Source organism: Zootermopsis nevadensis, unplaced genomic scaffold (assembly GCF_977971745.1).
Source record: "Zootermopsis nevadensis isolate Lab colony 2312 unplaced genomic scaffold, Znev_1.0 Znev_ptg000027l, whole genome shotgun sequence".
NCBI classification, from domain to species: Eukaryota; Metazoa; Arthropoda; class Insecta; order Blattodea; family Termopsidae; genus Zootermopsis; species Zootermopsis nevadensis.
This window is the reverse complement of record NW_028259159.1, coordinates 1,116,280-1,141,022: the sequence shown is the minus strand read 5'-3', so window position 1 is coordinate 1,141,022 and position 24,743 is coordinate 1,116,280. Positions and strand designations below refer to the sequence as shown.

Genomic DNA, 24,743 nt, shown 5'->3' with positions numbered 1-24,743 from the left:
CTGCATGAAAGCATTATCTACTGATTGAGTATCAAATTGACACTATCTGGTTTTTACGTACTAGACGACTCATATCTTACGAAATTCAAGGGGCCCATTTCCCTCCGATATCAAGTTTCGTCTTGAAAGTTGTGGCGGGGGCAACATGGCGATCTGGCTCTCACAGAGATATGAATGAGAATACGAGTGCGTCTTACTATCCATCAAACAGCGAGATGGATGATGCAACGCCTGTCCTACGTTTCATCTCATGATTCGTGAGTGGCGCGAATTTCTGCCACCGATCCCCGGGAGCAATTCAAGCTTCTTGCTTGTAAAAAGAAAGGCGACAGAGGAGGCCTGTCTGTGCTGAAGAATTCTCCCCATCAGTAAACGTACCGGGTTGGGCTGAAAGACTTTACTACCTTGTGGGTTCTCCTGTTCCTATGCTTCAACTCTGCCTATAAATTATGATTAGTTTTGCCAAATTGCACACATTTCACGTGAAAGAGGCACTGTTACGCGGAATAGTCTGGAATTTACTGTGCAGTAATATAAATGCAATAATAGTGTCCGATATTTTAATGAACTTTACGCTGTATTGCTACAGATACAACAAATAGAATTTACTAATGAATGAACTTACTAATTACAATCGCGAATAGCACGTTACTTGACCTATCAACTTCATCTATTCATAGCTCATGATGACGTTACAGCCTCATTCATCCGAATCGATGTAGGCCTAATCAGACAAATATGCGTACTTGTGTAATTTTCTTGGAACATGCCAACTAATCAGTTCTCATTAACGAACTGCATGGAGCAGTGTCCTTCATGAGACACTAATTGTGGATTAACTAACTAATCAAGAACTTGCCAGCCTTTCATAGACCCGAAGGCTGTGAACGTGCGTCGATTTGCTCCTCACGTAGCCAAAAAGACGCATTTCCTTTTGACAGAAACAGGTTACTTATGTTCAGGGCTGAAGATGGAGGAAGTATGTCCCTCGGAAACGGTAACTGCATGTAAGTTCACACACTGACATTTCTATTCTTGTTATTTCTGCGAGAAGGTGTTAGAACGTCGTGCATTAACATCCGTACGGCGAAATCGACAGGGTAACTTCAGGGTTCCAGGTCATCAACGGATTCGGACTCTCTCTCAGGATGAATCTAATAACCCGAAAACTCATCACTTCTACTTGCCTTTCCTTTGCGAAACCACAGCAGCAGATGACGTGAAGTAAGTCACGTGTTACAAAACAGAACGTCTGAAGGGGCCTGTTCTGGTGCCAACTCTCTGTTAATTCTGGTTACAAAAATTGAATGGACTCCAGAATGTGATTTGGTTTCTGTTGGTTCTCATTGTACGTAAATTACTTGAGGAACAGTGAAAAAACTCTCTAGTTTCTGTGAGAATGGTTTTGTCAGCGGACCCGACACGTAACAATTCATGACTTTTTAATGAACATTGTTCTTCATTTCGACCGCTCCTACTACGTTATTAGGGATTTCTTTAAATTCTTTTGGAATTACCCTGTCTTACTCCAATCACAGCTTTCTTCGTATTTTACAGCAGAACAAAGGCAGTCGGAGAATCAGTAATGTAAAACAGGCTGTTCAGATGATGATGGTTTTCTGGGTTTGGGCGTCTTGTGGACTGGTCGGTATACATCTTCAGGGTTAAAGATGGAGACAGTGCGTTTCTCCGAAACGCTGGTATCTACCGATCAGTCCACAAGACGCAGAATCCTAGAAGAACATCATCATTATCGTCACCGCCGTGAAAACCATAATTCTCACACAGGCTCTTAAATCATCTTGCTGTAATTAGGACAGTAAGTGTCAGTCGGAAATTCTTTGCAGTAACTTTTGACTACGTCTCACTCCTAGTGTTTACATCAACTCCTCACACACATTTAAGCACCATACCCAATATTCAGAACACTGTCATTACAAAGATGGACGGAAGCAGACAAATGAGACAACAGAAGTTGTTTGGGCATGCACTGCTGTGAGTTTTCTTTATATTTAGGGTCACTCACCTTCCTCAACCTGAACAAGTATTCAATGCGTCATCCTCAGGAATGGATGTATCACGCTTCCTGCCAATTCCATAATATTCCCACTAACGCTTTTTGCAGAATTCATTGGCTGTTAAACACCTGGTCCGGTGCAGTTAAAATTTTCTGAAACTTTTGTTGACATGCCACCAGAAATGTGTTCAATACGGACACTATTCGTGATACTAACACAGAAAAAGAGTAAACAACTATAATCAGCCAATGTCGGCAAAACTAACCATTTTATTTTCACAGGTGCATTTTTGTCTATGTGCTGGAAATGCACAGCAGATTTGTTAATTCAGTGTCATTAAAGTTTGACACGCGTAACAAAAATTACGTTAGGCGTGTGTAGTTACTAAATATAATTACGTGGGATGCAAGATTTCTTTCGAAGTTTTATTTTTATCCCTATTTGGGGACTCAAAGAATTGTTATTTTATAAGATTTTGTGTATTAATTTTACCTAGATAAGTCAATTTGCTACAAATACATTATTATAATATCTGGTTACAAGTAAATAGTTAAATAAATTACAAAGCTTTAAAATAGCTATTAAAATGTACGTGCTATGTATAGTGTGTTATACTGAAAGGTGTGTGTCCACTCTGATGTACGAAGTGTATCATATTTAAACTCTTGTTTTGTGTATATTTTCCTTTGTTTCTATATGCGATTATAAGGCTTTTCCGTAACATTATCTTGGTTTTTTGAAGGACGATTTTACTAATGTTCTTGTCTAATTGAAATATTAATTTCCTTTCTTTTGTATTGCCATGTAATCATTGTATTTTAACGACATCTTCAAAACGCCGATGGATACGCAGGTGTTGGAAATATTCCACTCTTGTTCGGGCGGTAACTGAAAAAAGTGCAAAACGAACCCAGTTATCTGCAGATGAGAGACTGAGTGGAGCCGCCTAGGCACACGTGACTCATTACCACACATTGCTTCAGATCCTGTTTCATTTCTCATGCAAGAAACGCTGGTGTTTGTGCTACGGAACACACGAGTATTTTATTTTTCCGCTCCGGGGGATTGCTAAAACCCCATTAACAAGATGAGATGAAGGAAGGAGAAAAAAAGCATTCATGTCGAGGCCACGAACATTATTTTACTGCGTAATACAAACTACTGCGGTCATTTTTTGTCAGTAATATTAGGGTTAATTAACCTTGTAATCGATGATTTAAGTAGTATTAACAAATTATAGACAAATCTATAGAATTCCCCTTTTGCCCTACAAAACATTTGGCAAACAGTTTAATATGAGAATATCATCACACCAAGAAGATAAAATCAAATCCAGTTCCGTTAAATTCAATTACTATATAAGTTTTTCATTTTAGTTACTCGGGATGTTACGTTTCTTGTGAACCTCGCCGTGATATAGACATCAAATTACTGTACATCGATATCAAGGAATAAATGGGGCGATAAACAGTAATTATAACAATAAGCAAGGAAAATAAAGGCTGAGATCATATAAGATAATGGCAGTTCCCACACTTTTACATTGAAGCAAATTTTGGGTTAACAGCAACAGTTTGATAAAATTCAAAGTATCGAAAATTTAATTTCTTTAAGATGACTGCAGTTATGTTGTAGTGTGTGTTCTGTAAACGGAAGAATAGACATTTACAGAAAAAAGGTTAACGCACTCGAACAAAATAGATGGTGAGATTTTAGGTTCTCACGGCGGTGAAATTATCGATGTCGATCTTTTGGATTCTGGCTCAAGATCGGTACACAAAAAGTGTTTCTCAGAATGAAGGCAAGGAATACGTAGACAATTGAATTAACAGTTATAAATTCCTGTCATGTATCCGTGGTTTATCTGCTATCTTGGCAGCTACCTCCGAGTTTCATACGTTTTGCTGTTAAACTAGACTATGTGGATAACTGTTATGTATTTAGTCTGAAGTTCAGGTAAATTTATTGAATATATGTGTAAACTTATTGCTGTTCAACAAGAAGTTGCAGGACTGTTATTTCATTCTCTGCATGATAGTTCAGTAACGGATGTATTTGAAAACAGTTCTGTATTGTGATGTCGCCAGCAATTGTTTGGTTATGTTGTTATTAACAAGCACTACGCCAAGGAGACAAATTAGGGAGTGGAGCACAGCACAGGTACAGCTCCACGAATTCTTAAGCTCTGCGTTAGATATGGGCCAGATGAGTGATCAGATTCACGCTCTGGCCGCTTCATTCCTGGGGAAAACGTGCCAGGAATCCAATGGGTGGGGCCCGGTCGTGGCAGAGGAGAGGAAATTTCCTGCCTTACCGAATCGAAGCCCGGGCTCCCAGTCTTATATTGACAGCACTCATCAATAATGTTGGAAATACTTTTCGACCAAAAATTATCATCACTCCACCAATTTTCTTTAATTGCTAATTAGGAAAGTAGTTATGACTATGAAACAAAACAAATTACGTTGTTAAACGTGCAAGTAGAAATAGAAAAAGATACTAAAAACTGTGAAGCTGCCATAGCAAACGTCTTTGTGGAGCGGCTGGAGAAAAAGCAGAAACAGGAAACATATAATTGGAGGAAGAAGAGAAGAAAACAAATCCTTTCACACAATCTTTTTTCTCCTCTCATTTTATTTTTAATTGCTGGCAACATCCACTTTTCCTGAGGTACAACCAGCATCGCAGAGTGTACATTTCGATATATTTCAGTATGAACTGCAGGGAAAATTGTGGTCCTATGGTCCTTCATATTTGGCATTTCCATTTGGGCATAGTTGCTAGTGATATAGCAACAAAAAATCTAAATGTTTATGTAAGATTTGAGGTTTTCACAGCGGTGAGTATGAAGATTTCTGTCTTCTGGGTTGTTGCGCTGTGTAGTCTGGTCGATGTCCACCAAAGTTTCAGAGGTCATACTGCCTCCGTCATCATCGCCCTGATGACGGAGGCAGTATGACCTCTGAAACGTTGGTTAACATCGACCAGTCTACACAGCGCAATAACCCAGAAGACAGAAATCTAAATGTTTACTTTGGTTTTTCAAGTACGAAGTGCTGTATTATTCGTTTCTGAAAATAGACCCACTTGAGATACCTTGAAAATTCTATTTGGACTTCTACAAAAACTGAAAATTCCTTATGGACAGATCTGATAAAAAATGGAAGTCTACTGTTTACGGCTATGTTTTTTTAAAGAATTTCACAGACTTCTGGCCTCAAGAGACTGAACCTGATTCCAACGCTGATACTCAGAAATATATTGGTACTGCCTAGCAGTTTTTTCGGATTGAAACACTGGCTCCTTCCCCAGGTGAAAGGGTTTCTCATGGTGTAGCCTTTAATCTGTTTGGATAGGTCAGCAACCGAAACCTCAGCATCAATTGCGTCATTAGACCCTGCGGTGCGGTGTAACAATATGCCAATACCCGTGGGAGTGACCCTGAAACATCACGGCATGAGGTTATCTTCTTATTTAAATGTCCTCCCTAGCTGACTCATGGAGATTTTGGAGAATCCAGAGGGAAGCTAATCCTAATTGATATATTGTGTGATAACGGAGTGTATTGTGTCCCAGGAGTCACAACCAGTGTTCCGCGGAACCCTTGCGTTTATAAATTTCTCTGATGACAATTTTCTATATGAACGTTAGTTTGAAAGAAATATTTTTTACATAGCCGAAAACACATTCTGCCCTCAAATAAGTCATTGTCTGGTAAAGGAACAACAGAGTTTAAGGATTAAAAGTTAAGGGGAATATATGGTTTTAATCGACTGTATTTCCACAGTGTGTTTTACAGAAACTGTTGACCCAGAACGGATTGTTTCATAATCACCATTCGTTATGGCAGGAGAGGGACAGTTCTAAGACAGAACATGACAGTTGTTTTTCACATCCACTACGATTTACTGCCCGTTTTCCAAGATAATTACCTGCTATTTAAACACTCTCATTGCAAATATGTTTATAGAAAAGTTTCTTATGCCTTATATAATAACATTTAGTCGAAAACGTGTCCAACGATTGGTTTACTCTTTCGAAAAAAGTAGCAAGTTTATAAACCGCTGGATGAAGATAGGCATTTTGTTTCGATGTAAGGCGTCACATTTCTGATTACGTTTTCAACAAGCGACCTATGTGCTGATTCTCGAGAGAATATGGAAGTATTCACGTTCTCTTCCGATGTGATTATGTGGGACACTTATCAAATCGTGGTACTACTCACGTCCTCCGGCAAGGCTTGCGGACCGCACATGATGCTGCGAATAAGGACAGTTTCTTCGTCTTGAAGCGATATTTCGCAGAAAGCGACACTGCAGTACGTGAGCGTCTGAAGGTATAATACGTAATTCTACGCGAAAAAGAGATAACTCTCAGAGCAGATAACAGTTCCAGCCGCACATTGTTTCGTTCTCTGGGAGCGTGTTTCTCTACATTTTCTGTTATGCTGTTTGAGGGCAATGGATACTGAACGGAAGATGCAGTACCTACGATAGGCCTAAATAAAAATGTTTTGTCACCTGAAGACGACAAATTGTCAGAATGTGTACGGACATAGTAAATCAACTTTACAAGATGCCTGTCGAACTCTTATGTTTGTTGTTTTAAGGATTTATTAATGTTAGCAGCGAGGGAGAAGATAACAAACGTACACAGAAATCGGTGATACATTTTGCTTATTCGATTCTAAAAACTAATTATTTAAGCCTAATCCTATAGTCACTACTGAATTTAACAGAGTGGTGCAACTGTAACGCTCCAGATGCAGACTTATTTATTATATGGGTAGTACCCAGTTATAATATCTGCCTTATACTTCCCTGACTGAGGTCTTCTGTGATTTTCTTCAGTTTCTCTAGATGAATCCTTTGGAATATCCATAACTGCTCCTTTCCATATCCTTTATCTTCTCACCATTCGTGTTTTTCTCTCATCCGTCGTTTAAGCTTTCCCTTTCGCCCCGTATATATCATCACGATGTGATGTTTAAATGGACGAGAAATTTTGTCTAATTTTGTATCCTAAACAAGTGTTGATCATGACACCCCCAAGGGAAGTACAAACTAGTGACTTTTAGTTCCATTTTACTTCTGTTTGAGTGACGTCAGATAAAAAGTGACTCATGCTGAAGTCTTGGCGGTTTCTTTAGATAAATCCAAGACATTGCAAGGTTACGATAATTACAGGTAACACGTGTGTGTTGCAATAGCATATGCCTTTAAGTGGACTGCTTCCTGCACACGACTGCTTATTAAAACGAGTTCAACCGAACTGATTTACACTAAGAAGGCTGTCTTCTGGGTTGTAGCGCCTTGTAGTCTGGAAGAAGTTTACCAACGTTTCAGAGGTCCTTGCGCCTCCATCATCAGTGCGATTGCTACAACCCAGAAGACATATTCACCGCCACGAGAACCTCAAATCCTATTGACTTTTCAAGCTTTTACGCGTCCACCCTTAGGGTCTACGGCCACAAAAGCAAAATAAAGGGCGAAGAACCCGATGGCTGCTATTCGATTTCTAGTAAGGGCATCGGAATTGTTCTCTTTACCAAATCCTCTGTAACAAACAACGAGGAGCTTCTTATTCATGGGCTATGAAGAAAGTTTCAAACGTAATTTAGGCCTGCATTGGAATACTGACAGACTGATTTTATTGACACCATATTTCATTAAGAAATATCACAATCAAATTTAACTAAACTCCGTCAGTACAGAATGTGTTTGGTATGCGTACCAAGTGGGCCGCCATTTTAACCCAGGTCAGTTGATAATGGAGGCTCTGCTTTCTGTTTCCTGTACCACGAACGGTTTGTCAATGAAGACCGAAATATCCCGATTTTTATAAGAAACTATAAACGTGTCACTTTCATTGTCGCAGAGGAGACTGCTGTGTGATTGAAGCCGGCGACAACCGGCCCCAACAGCTCTCAATTAGTCGACGGGAAGAGCAGTGGTGCACTGGCCATGCGTTGTTATTCTTTCTTTTTACCGGCAATTAACCGAGGAACGGTCCATCTTGAATAACATTTGAATTTATTACGCTATTTTGAACCAGCAGGTTACCTAATACAACTAACTCGTATTCAGATGATAATCGATTAGAACTTCGCCAAGGACTGAGGTAATGCAAAGGATATAGTTAGTTAAACAGTCAGTTAATTGGCAACTTGTGGAGCAGTCGTCTGGGCCAGTCAGCCAGTTATGAGTAATCAATTTATACACTGTCATGAGTTAAATATTTGGCTGGTCTGTCATTTGTTATAGGTTCTTTATAACTGGCACAACCAGAACCTACGTTTCATTTTATTCGTTTCATTCCCCCAGAACCCTTCTGATCATCAGTAAGCACCGCGTCGTTTAAGCAGGTTTCTCGTGATGCAAAATTCGATCCTATTCATAAAGTACGTCGCAAAACGAAACGACAAGCAGAAAACGTAATTCGATCTTTTCAAAGTTTGGCGAAGTGGACCTTGGTCTCAAAGATGCGTGTATTTGGATCGAGGCTTGTACACGAGTATCTGAAGGTGACTTTCATTAAAGGACGCAGCAGGATGGCGTTTGTTGTTTCTATCCCAATATGGAACCAACAGACTATTATCGGAATATGATCGATGAAATGTAATAGGTAGAGGTCAATTTAAGGACTTGTGAAGTATAAGTAAGCTTTGTGTGAGTCACTGGTGCCAGAGTAAAGGGGCGAAGGTTCTGGAAACTGAAAAGAGTTTTCGGAAAGACATCACAAATTAGGTTCCTTGGCTTCCTTTTAAAATTTATAAAAATGTGTTCATACAATTTACACATGAACTTAAGCTGAAGTGACAGGTTTTATAAACTACGGGTAATGTGAAACATGGGATTGAAAATAGCATTTGTTTATTCCAGTCATAATTATTGGACTTATACTCTTTTACCCTGGAACCGGCGAGAGTCAGTGAGTTCGGCTTATTCTTAAGTGATCTCTTCTCTCATTTACTGTACTAATGATAAATTGCATTTTTCCCCACCAAACAGTTCAATAACTGGAACATCAATTAAAATGTATTAGCTCATTACGTTGGCTGCCGTCCAATAAGACAAGCAGGCCTGCTTACTTTGACTTAAAAATTTCACTTCCCAGATAAAATGTTAATTTTTTCTGTTACTTTCATTACGCTTTTTGTATATAATTACGTAGAATGCTAATTATTTTTAGTGATGTAAGTACAGTAATAAGTTGGAAATAAATATATGCATTTTTATGTTTAATGTGAGCGAGCATTGGCTTGGAAGGGTTAATACAGTAAATTCTTATACACCATTTCTTCGAAAATTTGTCTAATCCTCCTCGAATCATTTTTTGGCGCACTGACAATCTTATAATGACTAATGATGGAAATATGTTCCTGTCCTTACAATTTAAAGTTAGTAAAACTTGAACGATTATATAGAAGTTGCTGTAATTTCTGAAATTAAAATCAGTGTTCTAGATGCAAGTTGCACTTAATTTTCAAAATCTGTATTGTATGCACTCTTATTGCCTGGAAATAAAAATGATATTATATTAAATAAATGCGTTGGTCGCAGAGTAATGGAAGATTTGAAACTAGCACTTTTTTTTAAAAAGCCTGTCGTGTCCGTATTTTAGATAATTGGGCTTTAAACTAATCAAATGATACAGACAAAATTTAAGAGCTGTGATGGTGAAATAATCCATTTGTCTTCATCCTGTGCACTATCATCAAGAACGCAGATGGTAGATGAACTTCTGATCTCTTTCGGATCATAATCGACATAATTATTGCCCTCAGACATGACCCCACATTTGACAAAAACTTACGAAAGAAAAAGTTTTAAAGATAATACATAGGTTCAGTTCCTCTACGTCTCTGTGATAATCTTGAAACAAACTTGAATTTCGGAAAATTGCGTAATGTGACACTTACCATTAGTAATCCTGATCAGTGTGAAACCTAATTGCAGTTTATATCGGATTTAGTTATTACAGTCTTTGGTTTGCAAAATGCTTGATTATGCAGTAACTATAGGTTAAACTCGACAAGGCAATATATATTTAAAGTAGTTATTTCTAGGAATTAGAAATATAGCGGTCATGCTGCTTAAATATGCAGGCCATGACACTGAATAAAATCAGTGAGAAAGTGAGAAAACTTAGTTTCGAGGCAGACATACTCAAATGTCGTACTTCTCCAATATGAAGCCTTTCTTTTGCAAAACTTTATTTTTGAAGCTGCAATGAGGAGCTTCATAATTTGTACTCTTCGTTAAATATTATTATGATGATTATATCAAAGAATATGAGATGGGTGGCGCATGTTGCATGAACAGAGAGAAGAAGAATGGGCAAAGAAGTGTCAGAAAACATGAAGGTAAGAGGCCATTTGGGAGACCTTGACATAAATGGGAAGGTCTTAAAGAAATAGTGTGGGAGGGCGTAGACTGGATTCATCAGGCTCATGTTACATTTCGTTGGCGGTCTGTTGTGAACACGGTAATGAACAAATAAGGTTGCGACTAGGTAAGAATTCAAAATTTTTTTGGTGAGAATACAAGCCTGCTTTCATCCTCGCAACACGGAAAATATTTTTATGTCACATCAGACATCGTCCACTGTGTGAGATATTTGATATGTACGACGTTTCGGAAGTATAATCAAATCCCGACGCGTCGTACGAGCGTATATAAAATGAATCTTAAATAATGGACAATGCCCATAGTAAAATCAGTCCATTGTCACATATATTTATAAAATCACCAAACTGAATGTAACATGGCGTGAATAATGATGATGATTTCAGTGAAGATATGGGATCAAGAAGGTCACGACTCTTTGTGTTATTTGAATTACAGCATCCGCAAAGAAGACGATGCACAGTTTAAAGATTATCTGGTTATCGATATGGCAGGAGTAACGGCTTACCAATGTAATCAGTTACATTGTACAATCATAATGAATTATTATTACTCATTTAAAACTCAGAGGTACAATACGTACACCCAGTTGACACTCACGTTGCGTCAGTAGGCTGTATGGAACGATCGTAAGCAGGACAAATAAATAAGCCACGTGTTGAGTTGTAAGCCAATTGAATAATGTAATTCTGATAACAGGATAGATAAAAATTATATCCAGTTTTATTGCTGTGTGCAACATTTTAATAGTTTCTTGATCTTGAACATTTCTGGAAATAAATAATCTTGTTACTAGACGTCACTACGAATGCCGGAGAAATTTATGTGTGTTAACTGTAGGTCACTATCACATTATCTGCGTCACCTACAACAATATGAGTCTCTATGGCAGTGTTTGTGCAATTACAATGTATTGCCTGCAGGCGGCAAACACGAAAGTGTTTTCTTCGGTTTGGCTTCTACCTCAAATACAGTAAACACCTTCCTTTTCAAATGTACTCGCATAGTTCTTGACGAGTAACAACACGAAACAACAATAATGGCCATGATAAAAATATTGTATGTCATTATATCTGTACACAAACATGTAAGTAGTTTTATTAAAACATTCCGAAACTGTTTCCTAACTATAAACTGAAAGTAAGATGAAATATAAGACTATTTTACAAAAGATGGTCTTAGCGAAATTGAATATATATATATATATATATATATATATATTCCGGTTCATATATATATATATATATATATATATATATATATATATATTCCGGTTCAACACTGCATAAATACATTTGTGTGTGTTTTTCTCCAGGACGTCTCCAGCATTTCTCCAGGACTTCTCCTGTACATCTCCATAACCAAAGAACTTAGGCATTAGCTCTCCAGGACGTCTACGGAACTACACTATTACTTATCTAGGACTTCTCCAGCACTTCTCCATGACCAAAGAACTTCCGTATAATGGTCAACCAGGTATTTACAGTTTTTCTTTGACAAACAACATTCCCTGCAGCACATGCATGCCCGTTTATGTGTCCTGACTATGTCAGTCATCGCCTCTGGTATCGTAAATCTTGATGAAAAAAAGCTATCCCCGCTGTACCTCAGCATCCAGTATCTTCAGCACGTCATAACATGGCGCATCAAATTTCATGCCTATGTACTTCGTCGATTGTTATTTGTTACGATTGACGTCAGTCAATCAGGAATCAAAACATCTGAATTTGACAATGATTGCCACTTTCTATTAAAACCTGCATTAAAAAATGTTATACTGAATAATATTCAAAACAACAGAGGTCAATCTGTGACGCCGATATAATGTGAGCGTTACATAATACTTTAGACACTTACGAGTACAGTTTATGGAACCCTGAGCGCTCCTTTTAGGCTACAATTAAGTCTTGTCTTTAGGCTTTAGCCGCTGAAGTTAGTAGTAAAACTTCTGCTTTCGTGGATGAGCCGCGTCGATTTTTGATATTCTAAAAATATCTAAACCAGTTTTGACTTCATGTTGAATTTTCTGAAGATGCGTGTTAGCCGACAACATTTGCAGCGTGTGCACGGTCCTGGGAAGCTGAAACATACCGATAGTCGGTTCGAATTCCGGCTTTAATACAATTTTTAAAAGTGTTATAATAACAGGCGTTCTTTTCTGTTCTAGGTGTACTACACACATACACACACACACAAAGAGTCATATGTGTGTGTGTGTGTGTGTGTGTCCGTAAAATAAACTAGGATGTTTAGTTAAACATCTATGTAGACTTCAACGTCTTGCTTTAGAGTCAATGTCGTTAAACAGTCAGTTTAAGTAGAACTAAATAGGGATAGAGTAAAGATAAAATGTCCACTGTGTTGTAAATAACCACCCGTAACCCTTGGAAGACTAAGCTCTTCTAAGTAATATTTAAGAATTCAGTCCATACAAAAATTCAAAATAAAAAAAACATACATAAAACTCTTGCCATTATAACAGTTAATTTCTTTATGTCTGACAGTCATACGAAATGCGTAAATGAGAAATGAAGAGTTGTATATTATTGAAGTAGCTGCTATATGTGAATACCACTGGGATTTTAAAGGTTGATGTTTTAGGATTCGAACAGGAGTGACTGGGAGTCTGCGAACTATACTATGACAATGGAATTCCGTCTTTCTACTACGTAGTAGTGCATTGAACATCATGGTAAGACATGACTATATTACTCAATCATCGAGAGCGTACATTGACCGCATCATGAAGCAAATGCGTAAAACTTTGTTGCTTCGGCTCCACTCGATCGGCATGAATGACTACTAGACCTTACAGTGTACGGATAGTGACAGGCGACTCTTAACGTTGTGTGATGCACATTAGATGTTCGAAACCAATAATCCCCTTTGTAAATTTTAAGCTTTAATTTGTCCAGACTGATCCAAAAACTCGAATGCTGCGGTTCAGTGGTCAGTACTCCTGCTTTATATTCGATAGGTCTTGGGTTTAATTCTCTGCCCTGGTCTGACTGCCCTGACTGAGGTATTTGTGTGATCCCTCGGTTCCTCCAGGAAATGCCTGGATAGCCCCTAAAATAGACCGCAACCATTTTCTTACCAGTCACTATTCACTAATTATTCTATCATTCGACGTTAAATAATCTGGGCTAAAAAACCTCGTTAAACAAGCCCTGAGTAAATAAGATTGCTCAGAAAATAAGAAACAAATAATATCTTCTTGCCATTAAGTTGGTAGCGAAAGCGGAGCTCCCAAGATACTCATTACAAATTGTGCTTAACACCGCTTATTCTGATTAAACTTCATGGTAGGAACTGAATTTGTCAATATCTGCAAATAAGAAACGTATACTGTTACTAATTAACGCTCTTTTTTATCTTAATTGCGAAAAAATAAAAATAAGCATTGAGGGAAGGAGAGGAAGACAAACAATGAAAGAACTAATTAAATGGACGAAGATATCTGAATTAATTTTCGGTTTGTTTCAGTACTTCGTAATATAATTTTACTCGGCCCACTTATTTATTGAAGAGGACAAACATTTGAAAATGCCTGCTTTACATTTCATTTCTTCACACGCCTTGAATTGAAATAGTTCATTTATCCCTTCCTAGAAACACAGTACTAGAATCTACAATGTGTTTTGAAAAATTGCATCATGCAGTCGTTCGTTTTAAAAGGAAGGTTTATTTGAGGTAATTAGAGTGACTCCACTTAATAGCTTGAACTCATCATGCGCTGAACTTCACTTTGGCCGTAAAGTTGTTAAAGGCGATGATTTCTACACCACAAACATGCTCCGTATTACTTCCTTGACCTGGAGCTTGTTAAACGGTCGCATTTGTCCCATCAGTACGTCACATTGGTTCTCAGTTTATCGCTTGCGAGCGCTGTATGACTCGCGAGAGCTGAAAATAAAGCAACCATTTATGGTCTTTCCCATATTAGGAGATCAGAGGCATAAGTAGTACTGTTAACACGGAGACTGATTTCGTTAGATTCCCCGTGGAGTTAGTAGCCTGGTCGAGATTCGAACTGGATACTTCCAAAATACATGTATAGAATGTTGTCGCTACACTAACCTGTTTTGTTATCTGTAGAAGAATTGAGTGGATTCTTAATTTTATAAATTAAAGTGGTGTACATAAATACTGAGGATTAATAGATAGTAAATGGATTGTAATTCAATTATACTGGAACAGAGCGTGCCTTGTACAGACTATCCGACCCAAAATGTATTTGAATCTTTCGGTTGTATTGGAGTGGCAATTAAACATCTTCGAGATTGCACACGGGTTCAAACAGCCAGGCCGAAACCCCCTCATGGTCCTGACACGTGTGTTATCAAAACAAGTGAACCGGCTCCGTTAAGTTCCAAGAATGGTTTTTACTGTTAGATAAAATGAGAAGTTTGACGAAACAGAATTTCCAGTTAGTCCTAGACCACATCAAAATACGAGGGTCGCTCATTAAGTAATGCCCCACATTTTTTTCCTCAGAACATATTTATTCAAGATGGCTCAAATTTAGTGACAATATAAATCAATGTTTCCTTTACACATACTATTTTTCCACATAGTCCCCATCAACTTGTACGGTTTTACGCCAGCGTGGAACAAGTGCATGCATGCCTTGCCGGTACCAGCTCTTGTCCTGTGCACGTAGCCATGTCCTCACTGCTTGAATCACGCTCTCGTCATCTTCAAATCTTGTTCCGCGGATAGCATCTTTAAGTGGCCCAAAGAGATGGAAGTCGGAGGGTGCCAGATCTGGACTGTAGGGTGGATGGGGTAGCACCGTCCAACCCAATTTGGTGATTTCTTCCCGGGTTCTCAGACTTGTGTGAGGGCGTGCATTGTCGTGCAGGAGCAAAATTTCTGCTGGATGCTTGTGAGGCCGAACTCGTCGAAAACGCTTCTTGAGGGTTTTCAGGGTCCTGATGTACGCGTCTGAATTGATGGTCGCACCTCTTGGCATCACATCCACAAGAATGACCCCATCACTGTCCCAAAAGACAGTCATCATGACTTTTCCGGCGGAGGGAGTTGTCTTGAATTTCTTCTTTCTCGGTGATTGAGGATGATGCCACTCCATTGACTGCCTTTTTGTCTCTCGTACATTGTAACGTTGCAGGTGAGTAACTGGTACTATTGCTTCACATTATGGAGTTCGTAGTTTCGATTTTCGACCATGCGACCGGCTATCCTCAGATTCTTCGTAGTTTTATTCAGCCCGCCAGATAAATTCTGAGCTGATATTTTAAAAGACGTCATTATCACTTTCTTTCAGATCAGTGCAGATTCCAAATTCACGATCACCATAACTCGACGATATCTAACGCATTTAGTGAGAAAGAGTTCTGAAACTAAACTGAAGGAAAGCATTCGGCAGTTTTTAGAAGTAATTCTGCCGAGATAAAGGCGGGAAAGGAAGAATGGGGCGAGGCAAACATTTTCGAAAGAATTAAATCCGGTTTCAAAGGGATTTTTCCATTGGTGTAGACGTAAAGGAAAGTAACTTGTAAACCCGACAAGTACACTACTGTATTTTAATTCACTACTCAGACTACAAAAGTTATTTTGCTTGCGTAATTTTTGCTTTATAAAATATAGTAGTGTCTCACGTTTTAAATTCGTATTAAACCAAGCAGTTTTTTACTTGAAGAACAATCTTTTTTATCTTCTCCCACAGCTAACACCGAACGACACAGTAGTTTATTCTGAGATGCCAAGTGTCATCTAAACTTTATTAGTAGTGGCCTCTAAGTGATTTCAAGAAGGCCATGTCATTATCTCCCAGACCTTATAATACAGCCGTGCATTCTGTCACGGTGTATTAAGAAAATAGGACACACGTGTGCTTGGTAATTTTCCTACTTTTAATTTATTATGGTACGAAGTTCTTCTACGACGCATGCCACAGTTTTAATGCTTCATCATGGATTCTGTTCATATAAAAAAATCAATTTTTGTTTATGATAGCTGGCAGTTTGTTCACATAGTTTTTCAGAGACTCTAGGATCGAATTTCAGCAATCCCAGATGCTAATTATGTCTGCTGCTCATTCGAGGGGTTCACGAAACAAATCCTGCAAGCCGTTAGCTCAACAATTACGTCAAATTCTTATCCTTTAAAAAGTACGGCAAAATGAAAAGGAGGGCCGCATATGTACTTTCAAATGTTTGAGAAGAATATTTAGAACAAAGAGGGAGTAAGTATAAGGAGGCTGCATAAAATTACATTATGAGTTTTATAATTTGTACTCCTTACAAAATACCCAATTATTAGGTGATCAAATCAAGAATGATGGAATTGGAAAGGCACGCATGGAAAATATGGAGATAGAGGAAGAACACAGGTAATATGTGGTTTCTCATCACCGTGCAGGCATGTTTTCTCTTTCACTACGAAATGTCGTTATCAGTAGTTCAATATGTCACACGGTGGCATGATTTCGTTTTTCATCTATATTATAATTATTCGTTATATATTTCCTCTCGTCCTGTTTCTTTAATAGTAATTAATAAACCAAGCTTGTGTGAGACTTGGCCCTGCATGCACTGTAGCTCACTCAGATGAATTCATTCATAGACGTATGCATATAAAAAACATAGAATTCTTTCCACTGAAGAATCCTATGTGTTCAAGGAATATATACAGCCAGTTGGAAATCGACAAGTCTACAATGATTGTTTTAATATCATCAATAGCATAGTATTTACAGAGTAACTGCAGAGGCTTTTAAACAGGGTCATTCTTGAGAAGCTTATAGTGGATTAGATAATAAATAAATTCAGACCTTTTATGGAATCCGAAAAGCCCAGCGGATACTCGTTTTCAGGATTTCTAAATAACATTTTGCATGCATTTCTGGTTGCCTTCTGTGATATTTCACCATGTAGTCTGGTGGAAGTTACCGACATCTTAGATGTGCTTACCGCCTCCATCATCAGGGCGATGAAACTCATCGCCAGTGAGTACCTCTGAAACATCTGTGAATGTCTTCGAGACTGCATGGTACAACGTCCCAGAAGACAGTTATCACTCTTTCGATGATGCTATTGAAATTGGATGGCACGTAATAGAAAATTTCATAACAGAAATGTGTACTGGAAACAGTCCTTTAGTCCTTTATTACACAAAACCAACGTGAAATATATTATTTGCTGTCAGTGATACGATTCCATACTTAATTAACAATAGTCTTCTAATATTGTTCATGTGCAGTAATGATATATATGTAAGTACTATTATAATCTGGCATAAAATTTTAGCTTTTTAAAATACGTAATTCTTATGCATTTTATTGTGTTCATTACAATTTATCTGAAAGGGGTTTGAGTATGGGCGTTGTCCCTGAGGAGCCTTATCTTGAAGATTGATGCAGGTCAAAAAGTCATCTTAAGTATAAAAAAGGAGGCTGGTGTCTCGATGTTTTGTTTTTGAACATTTGGAAGGCCACGCTTTGTTGACACACAACATGCATTACGGCAACAAGTGACGCACGAGATACGATTTGAAAAGACGTATAGGCTGTAACTTATTGTGTAAATGTGACGTACTCTTCCATACCTGATAGAGAGGCCAAGAAAAATTTCTTAACCAATCACAAAATTTTGTGGATGTATTCTTTGTCAGTCTTACATAATTTTACACACTTTGTGTAAAGAACGCATCATGAAAGGATCATTATTGATTCTGAAGTTATTTTAACAACACTGCCAACTACAACGTTTATATAGCATCAGACAAGGGAAGGAAATCATGACAAGTGAAGGAAATGGTCACGAACTGTTTGTATATACTCTGTATTCGATAAGAGAGCCCGAGAAAGACCACGAAAATCTTAAGCAAAGATAACCCATAACCAGATCGAGATTCGAAGTGGGTAATTCCTGAATGTGATTCTAGAGACACACTCAATAAGATGCAGTTCTCGGAGCATACTGTGGCATTGTATCACTGATACAGAATCAAATACATACATTAAAGTTTCCCTTTAGGTTTATGTACAATCATTAGACAAAACTTGCAACAATGAACTCCATAAGATATTACTGTTAATGTATTATCCACAAATATTACTCACATTTGAGCTACAGTATATTATTATTTCTAACAGTTCCAGCAATAGTCAGAGTTCTGTTTCCATAAAACATGTAAAATATATGCTTTAGAAGGAAGATTGATATTTCAGATGGAGATTTGTGAATCTGTGATTTGATAAAAATATTTTATGCACGGCATTGATGTCCTAAACTACGATAAAATTATATCCCTTTTCAGACAATGTAACGTGATTGGTTTCACTTCTTGTGATTTCTTCTACTGCTGTGTACATTTCATAACGAAATCTCAGGATGAAAATATAATTGTTCTGCTCTCTAGCGGTGTTTACCCAATATCCTTCAATGGTGTGGCTTCGTAGTAATTGACATCAGCCAGAAAATCTCCATCCAGTGATGAGTTAAGAATATGTGACCCATGGCGCTATACCGCCACTCCTCCATACGCCATCATGGCGTATTCTTATTAAGCGTAACGATCACCTTCACGATGCGGTACTTCGGCCTATATGGTCAATACGGAAATTCAGATGAGTGGAAAGTGGCGACTCATGTAAAAATTCGTAACAAAGTTTCCAGAAGTGTTAGAAAAACTACGTTCAGAATATCATCTCTCCTTGATATCGAGTTTACTGCAAGGTGTGGAAACACACACCGCGTAGCAACATTTCTAAACGCGCCCAGTTTGTGCTTCTCGCGCGTGTTTTGTCCCGCTTCTTGTCGGCCAATCAGCGTACCAAGTCAAATGACCTACAGTACGCCCTTTCTTGAAGGTCATACGAGTCGGCAAGCCGGGTGGTTGTTTCGTAGATAAATTTGGTAAGTTTTTGATATGATTATAACTTTAGCAGAAAGTATTCGTAGGGGATGATATATACGAATTCTGTTTATGAACTTTACAGTGTAATGTATTATATATTAACTGTGCGAAGATGGATATATAAAACAGTATTCTTTCACTAATGGAATGATTGAATGAATGTTGACTACCATAAACCGTCATTTATTTACTGCAAATGGCTCAGAGTGTAAAGCAACTAGCAAGTGCCTTTTCTCCAAAGGGATGCTGGTGCGAGAAGACTAATTGGTAGCAATGTTTAACAGGAGATGGATAATTCTGTAAACGCGACCTTATATTATGTGTGACATACTCTGTTTTTTTATTAAATTTTTTGTGTGCAGGTCTTGCATGTATTATATTTTATATTTGTAAGTTTTCCATTTTCAGGTGTTTGGTCACTCGTCAGTTTAGTTGTGTATCAGCTGCAAACATGCCTCTCCACAAGTGCTTGGCCCGTAGAATTTTTGACTCTCGTGGAAACCCTACAGTAGAGGTACGATTATAAACAATTCAGGTGTAGGTAATGTAAACACCAAATTAGCTTTTTTGGTTTATGTTCTAATACTGATTTCAGGTTGATCTAGTGACAGACCTTGGCTTATTCAGAGCAGCAGTTCCATCTGGTGCAAGTACAGGAGTTCATGAGGCCCTAGAGATGAGGGATAATGACAAAAAGAATTATGTTGGGAAAGATGTTTCCAAGGCAATTAATAATGTTAATAAAATCATTGTTCCAGAACTTTTGAAACAGGTAATGGGGTAGAATTTGAAGTAAGAGTACATTATTTTGTAATTATGTTGCTTTCTGACTGCACTTCTTACTTTGATATTTAATTTTATCTTTAGAATTTTGAAGCCACTCAACAGACTGAGATTGATGAATTTATGCTAAAGCTTGATGGTACACCAAACAAGTCAAAACTGGGTGCAAATGCAATTCTTGGGGTATCTCTGGCAGTGTGTAAGGCAGGAGCAGCCAAGAAGGGTGTACCACTTTACAAGTAAGCAAACAGTGTTTTGAATTTATCAGTTTAATTTGATCTGTTTTTGCAATTTGTAAATTGTATAATTATTTATTTATATCCTTGACCAAGTTGTTTATGGAAACAACTGATTTTAAAGATTAAACAGACATGTTGAACACAATTTGAAATTTAGTATGTTTAGAGTGAAGTAATAATGTCATAGTGTTTTAGTTTTTCTGGTGTGAATATTGAAACTCAAAATGTAGTGATTGTTGTCAGGCACATTGCTGATTTGGCTGGAGTTAAAGAACTGGTTTTGCCAGTTCCTGCACTTAATGTCATCAATGGTGGCTCTCATGCTGGCAATAAACTGGCTATGCAGGAATTCATGATTTTGCCAACTGGTGAGTGGTAAAGAATGAAGATGCTATAAATATTTTATTTGTGAACAGAATTGAATAAAGCAACTGAATATGATTTTAAAACATTTCAATTCTCTATACAGCAAAACTGTTCACATTTTTGGTTGGGAAGTGGCACTAGTTTCTTTCCATGTGGCTGTGATTGAAATAATTTAGCTTCATGCATGATATATTTCTGTAATTTTTTTAGAATTTTTGTCAGCATAACCTCTGTTTTATGAATTGACCATGTCACTTACTCTGAACTATTTTTAATTCCAGTATTTCCCATTTAGATGATACACAAGAGCAGAAGTAGATTAATTTGAAGGCAAACTATGATAGAGGCTTGGAAAAGATGTCTTTTTACCCAAATAACTGAGAAATTAATATCAGGCAGCATTGTCTCTTGTATGTCTGTATGAAGTCATGTAATATTCTTTTTTTTAATCTAGAAGTTTCTGTCGTATTGCACAGGTGCTAGCACTTTCACTGAAGCCATGAAAATTGGTTCTGAAGTATACCACCACTTGAAAAAAGTAATCAAGGACAAGTTTGGCTTGGATGCTACAGCAGTCGGTGATGAAGGTGGTTTTGCTCCAAACATCCAGAATAACAAGGAGGGTCTTCAGCTAATAAAAGATGCCATTGACCAAGCAGGTTATACTGGCAAGGTAGAAATTGGTATGGATGTTGCAGCATCTGAGTTTTTCAGGTGAATGGATTTGAAAATATAACCAGTGGCACAGTGTAACCACTGTAGAGGAAGTAAAAGGACAGCCTGTCCCATAGAAAAATTGTCATTGGTATTAGTTGGCTGTATGTATGAGATCCTTCTCAGTGTGAATTTTGGATAGCCTTGGATTATACGTTTACTTTGATTATAAAATGAAGTTACTTTAAGAAGAAGAATTAAGTCATATTTTTCTCAATTTCTCCTCATCCAGTATGATTTCTGTGAATACCTAAAGCATGGTTGTTTGTGTTTCATTATTTCAGAACAAGTGACATTCATTCTGTTAGTTTTAGATTAATTAAATGTAACTCTTGTATTAGAGAAGGGAAGTATGACTTGGATTTCAAGAACCCCAACTCGGACAAGAGCAAGTGGATTGATGCACAAGAACTGACAAATCTTTACCTGGATTTCATTAAGGATTTTCCTGTTGTGTCGATTGAAGACCCATTTGATCAGGACCATTGGGATGCATGGACAAACATTACTGCTAATACCAGTATTCAGGTAAAAATGTAAATGTGAGATTTCAAACTAAATGGACAATTGAAACTTATAATGAGAATGTCTTTGTAATGGGTTATTTTTAATGTACTATGATGACTTGGAGGAGGGGGTTACATATAACTAATAACTCTCTTTTGTCTGGTGCTAGGTTTAGAGTGTATGAAGCTGTACCTAGATACCTATTTGTGTTCATGGTGCAGACCTAGCGGGTCTGAAGTTGCCCATGGGTTATTTGAACCAGCCTGCGAGTATTTAAACATGTTTTTTTCCATAATTTTGTTCTGTTTATGTCTAAATGGTTCATGTCATGTGCCATAAATAAAAGTTCTATCGGACATTATGGAAAATGGAGAAAAATTGTTTAGCCAAGTCATTTTACAATTTCTTAATATGAAAATGGCTTAGATTTGTATAATGGGCACCTATATTTATAAACAAATTTCAGCCTTGCTTGTCTGGCCAGTGAACATAGAAATCATTGACCAAGTGGACCATTTACAAAAATGTTTGGAGACTTCTGATGCAGTTTATAGATACAGGAATATCGTTTATATAGGGAACATGATAATGAATGTTCTGTACATAACTTTTATCTTTGCCAACATGTTTTATTAGGATGCAGATACATATGTTTATTGAAGAGTGTGGTGGCTTGGAATTATTGCAGATTGTCGGTGATGACTTGACAGTAACAAATCCTTCAAGAATCCAAACAGCTATTGACAAGAAGGCTTGCAACTGCCTTTTGTTGAAAGTGAACCAGATTGGATCTGTGACAGAATCAATCAAGGCTCACAATTTAGCAAAATCCAATGGTTGGGGTACCATGGTGTCTCATCGCTCTGGTGAAACAGAAGATACCTTTATTGCAGACTTGGTTGTTGGACTATCTACTGGACAGGTTGTTATCATACACTGTACACTTCAGCTGCTTTCACATATTTACCAGGGATTCTCAGAATTGATGACCATTGAGAATTGTCTAACCTCTGTCCAACAAGCCCAACATAACCTCAGTCCAACAAGCCCAACATAACCTCAAAAAACAGGGAAATATTAACAAATGTTAATTTATTTTTGGGTATAATAGTTCTCATTCATACTTCATGGCATTATGATATTTCAGATCAAAACTGGTGCTCCATGCCGGTCTGAGAGACTGGCGAAGTACAACCAAATCTTGCGCATTGAAGAGGAACTTGGTGCCAGTGCCAAGTATGCTGGCAAGAATTTCCGCAGACCTGTATAAATATACATTGATGAGAAGAACATCTGGTAGCCCTTGGTCGATTTATGCAAATGTACTCTTCAACAGTACATACTGCAAGAACATGCATTAGAATTACTGGCCATATATAGTTTTGCAGACATTGTTCTAGAGAGTGGGCACTTGTATGTTCCAATTATTTAATGTTTGTAACAAAGGAAAAGAATTTCAGATGTATGTAACAATAAAAAGGTGTCTTAGTCTTATGTAGTTCTGGAGAACAGCTGTATGATTGTGTTGAGTTTTGTTGGTATCCTTTAGAATTGGTTGACCATTCAGGAGAATGGACTTTTGTGTATTTTGTTGAAATGGATCTGTAAAGAGTCCTGTGGTGTAGAATTATTTAATTGTTAAAAAGAAATAAAGGGACCCAAATTGTTTCAAGCACCTACCAATACTCTCCACTTTGTGATTTGTTTTCTCAACCATATTTAGACCAATTTTTAACCATTTTGATTAAATGAATTAATTTCCTGTTTCCAGTGATAATGACCTCTTGAGGTTGAAACGCGTGTGGCACTAGTGTCTTTTTTTATAGTGTTAATAATTTGTTTGCTTATTTTATAACCTAACAATACCATTAGTTTTCAATGTCTACTGTTCCCACTGTGTATGATCTCAAGCTTTCGTGGTGAGTAAGTATAATGAATTATTCTTGTGTTAGGTGGTTTAATGAAGAAAATGACGTTTCAAGAATCATATTCATCTTTTTCTACAGGATACAGCTTTAGTACCTTTCAGTACTTCTGTCTGAACGTTTACTGTCTACACAATGTTCAATTGTTATGAACTAGTAATTGAAATTGGAGAATGAAAGCAAAAGATAAAGCCAGAACTGCGAGTGCTGAATTTAAATATGTGACATCAATGGTATGAATGGGGCTATAATCAGATTGAGTGCTGGTCAAAATTTTGAAATATAAAACCAAATGAATTAAGATGAGAGACTTCCTGGACTATTAAAGAATTGGTGCTGTTCAATCTATTTGTTTCCCAAATCTTATTCAAATTTTAAGTCTTCCCATATACCAGAAGTTTTAGTTAGGAATACATGAAGAATAAATATTTTGACATATATGTAAAACATTTTCTATTGAATACTAATAAAACAAAATTCTTTTACATCCTGCAAATGCCAAAATTAAGTTATTATATTAGAAGAGCTGACAATACATAGTATTTATTACTGATAAAAACAAATTTCTTATATTTCCAGAAACGTAAAATTAACTTCAAATTTACTGCAGGCTTCCAAGAATATTAGGTAACTTTGGTATATTTAGGCTTTCTGAGGGGGTGGGGGGGTGCTGTGGTTAGTTCCCCCAGGACCTTTAAAGAGACTTGGGCAATTGCAGCTGGAATGGGTCAATAAATGGCCCAATTTCCTTACTGGTAGATGAGAAATAAGCAGTTGACCATTGTTAAATAACCTAAAAATAAAGAGGTTAGGGTACAATAGTATCATTGCTTTCATGTTTGGCTGCATAATAGGATGGTGAGTATGCAGTAAATTACGTCCGTGTTCACAAGCTGTGAG

The 24,743-nt window shown here is 37.4% G+C and overlaps 2 protein-coding genes across 4 annotated transcripts in view; both read left to right on the top strand.

Annotated features, from left to right (window-relative positions):
- LOC110828533 (uncharacterized) overlaps window positions 1-24,743 on the top strand; it is a 281,385-nt gene that overhangs the window by 73,160 nt on the left and 183,482 nt on the right. For all 3 annotated transcript variants that reach the window (XM_087356737.1, XM_087356736.1, XM_087356734.1), the window contains exon 2: window positions 11,742-11,902. The gene's annotated coding sequence lies outside the window, so the exon portion shown is untranslated. The remainder of the gene's footprint in view (window positions 1-11,741; window positions 11,903-24,743) is intronic.
- Eno (alpha-enolase) lies at window positions 19,161-23,601 on the top strand. Its single transcript, XM_022061326.2, has 9 exons — window positions 19,161-19,308; window positions 19,718-19,823; window positions 19,905-20,081; window positions 20,177-20,331; window positions 20,575-20,699; window positions 21,174-21,411; window positions 21,753-21,939; window positions 22,607-22,840; window positions 23,066-23,601. The coding sequence occupies exons 2-9, from the start codon at window positions 19,761-19,763 to the stop codon at window positions 23,186-23,188; spliced, it is 1,302 nt and encodes a 433-aa protein (XP_021917018.1). The 5' UTR covers window positions 19,161-19,308; window positions 19,718-19,760; the 3' UTR covers window positions 23,189-23,601.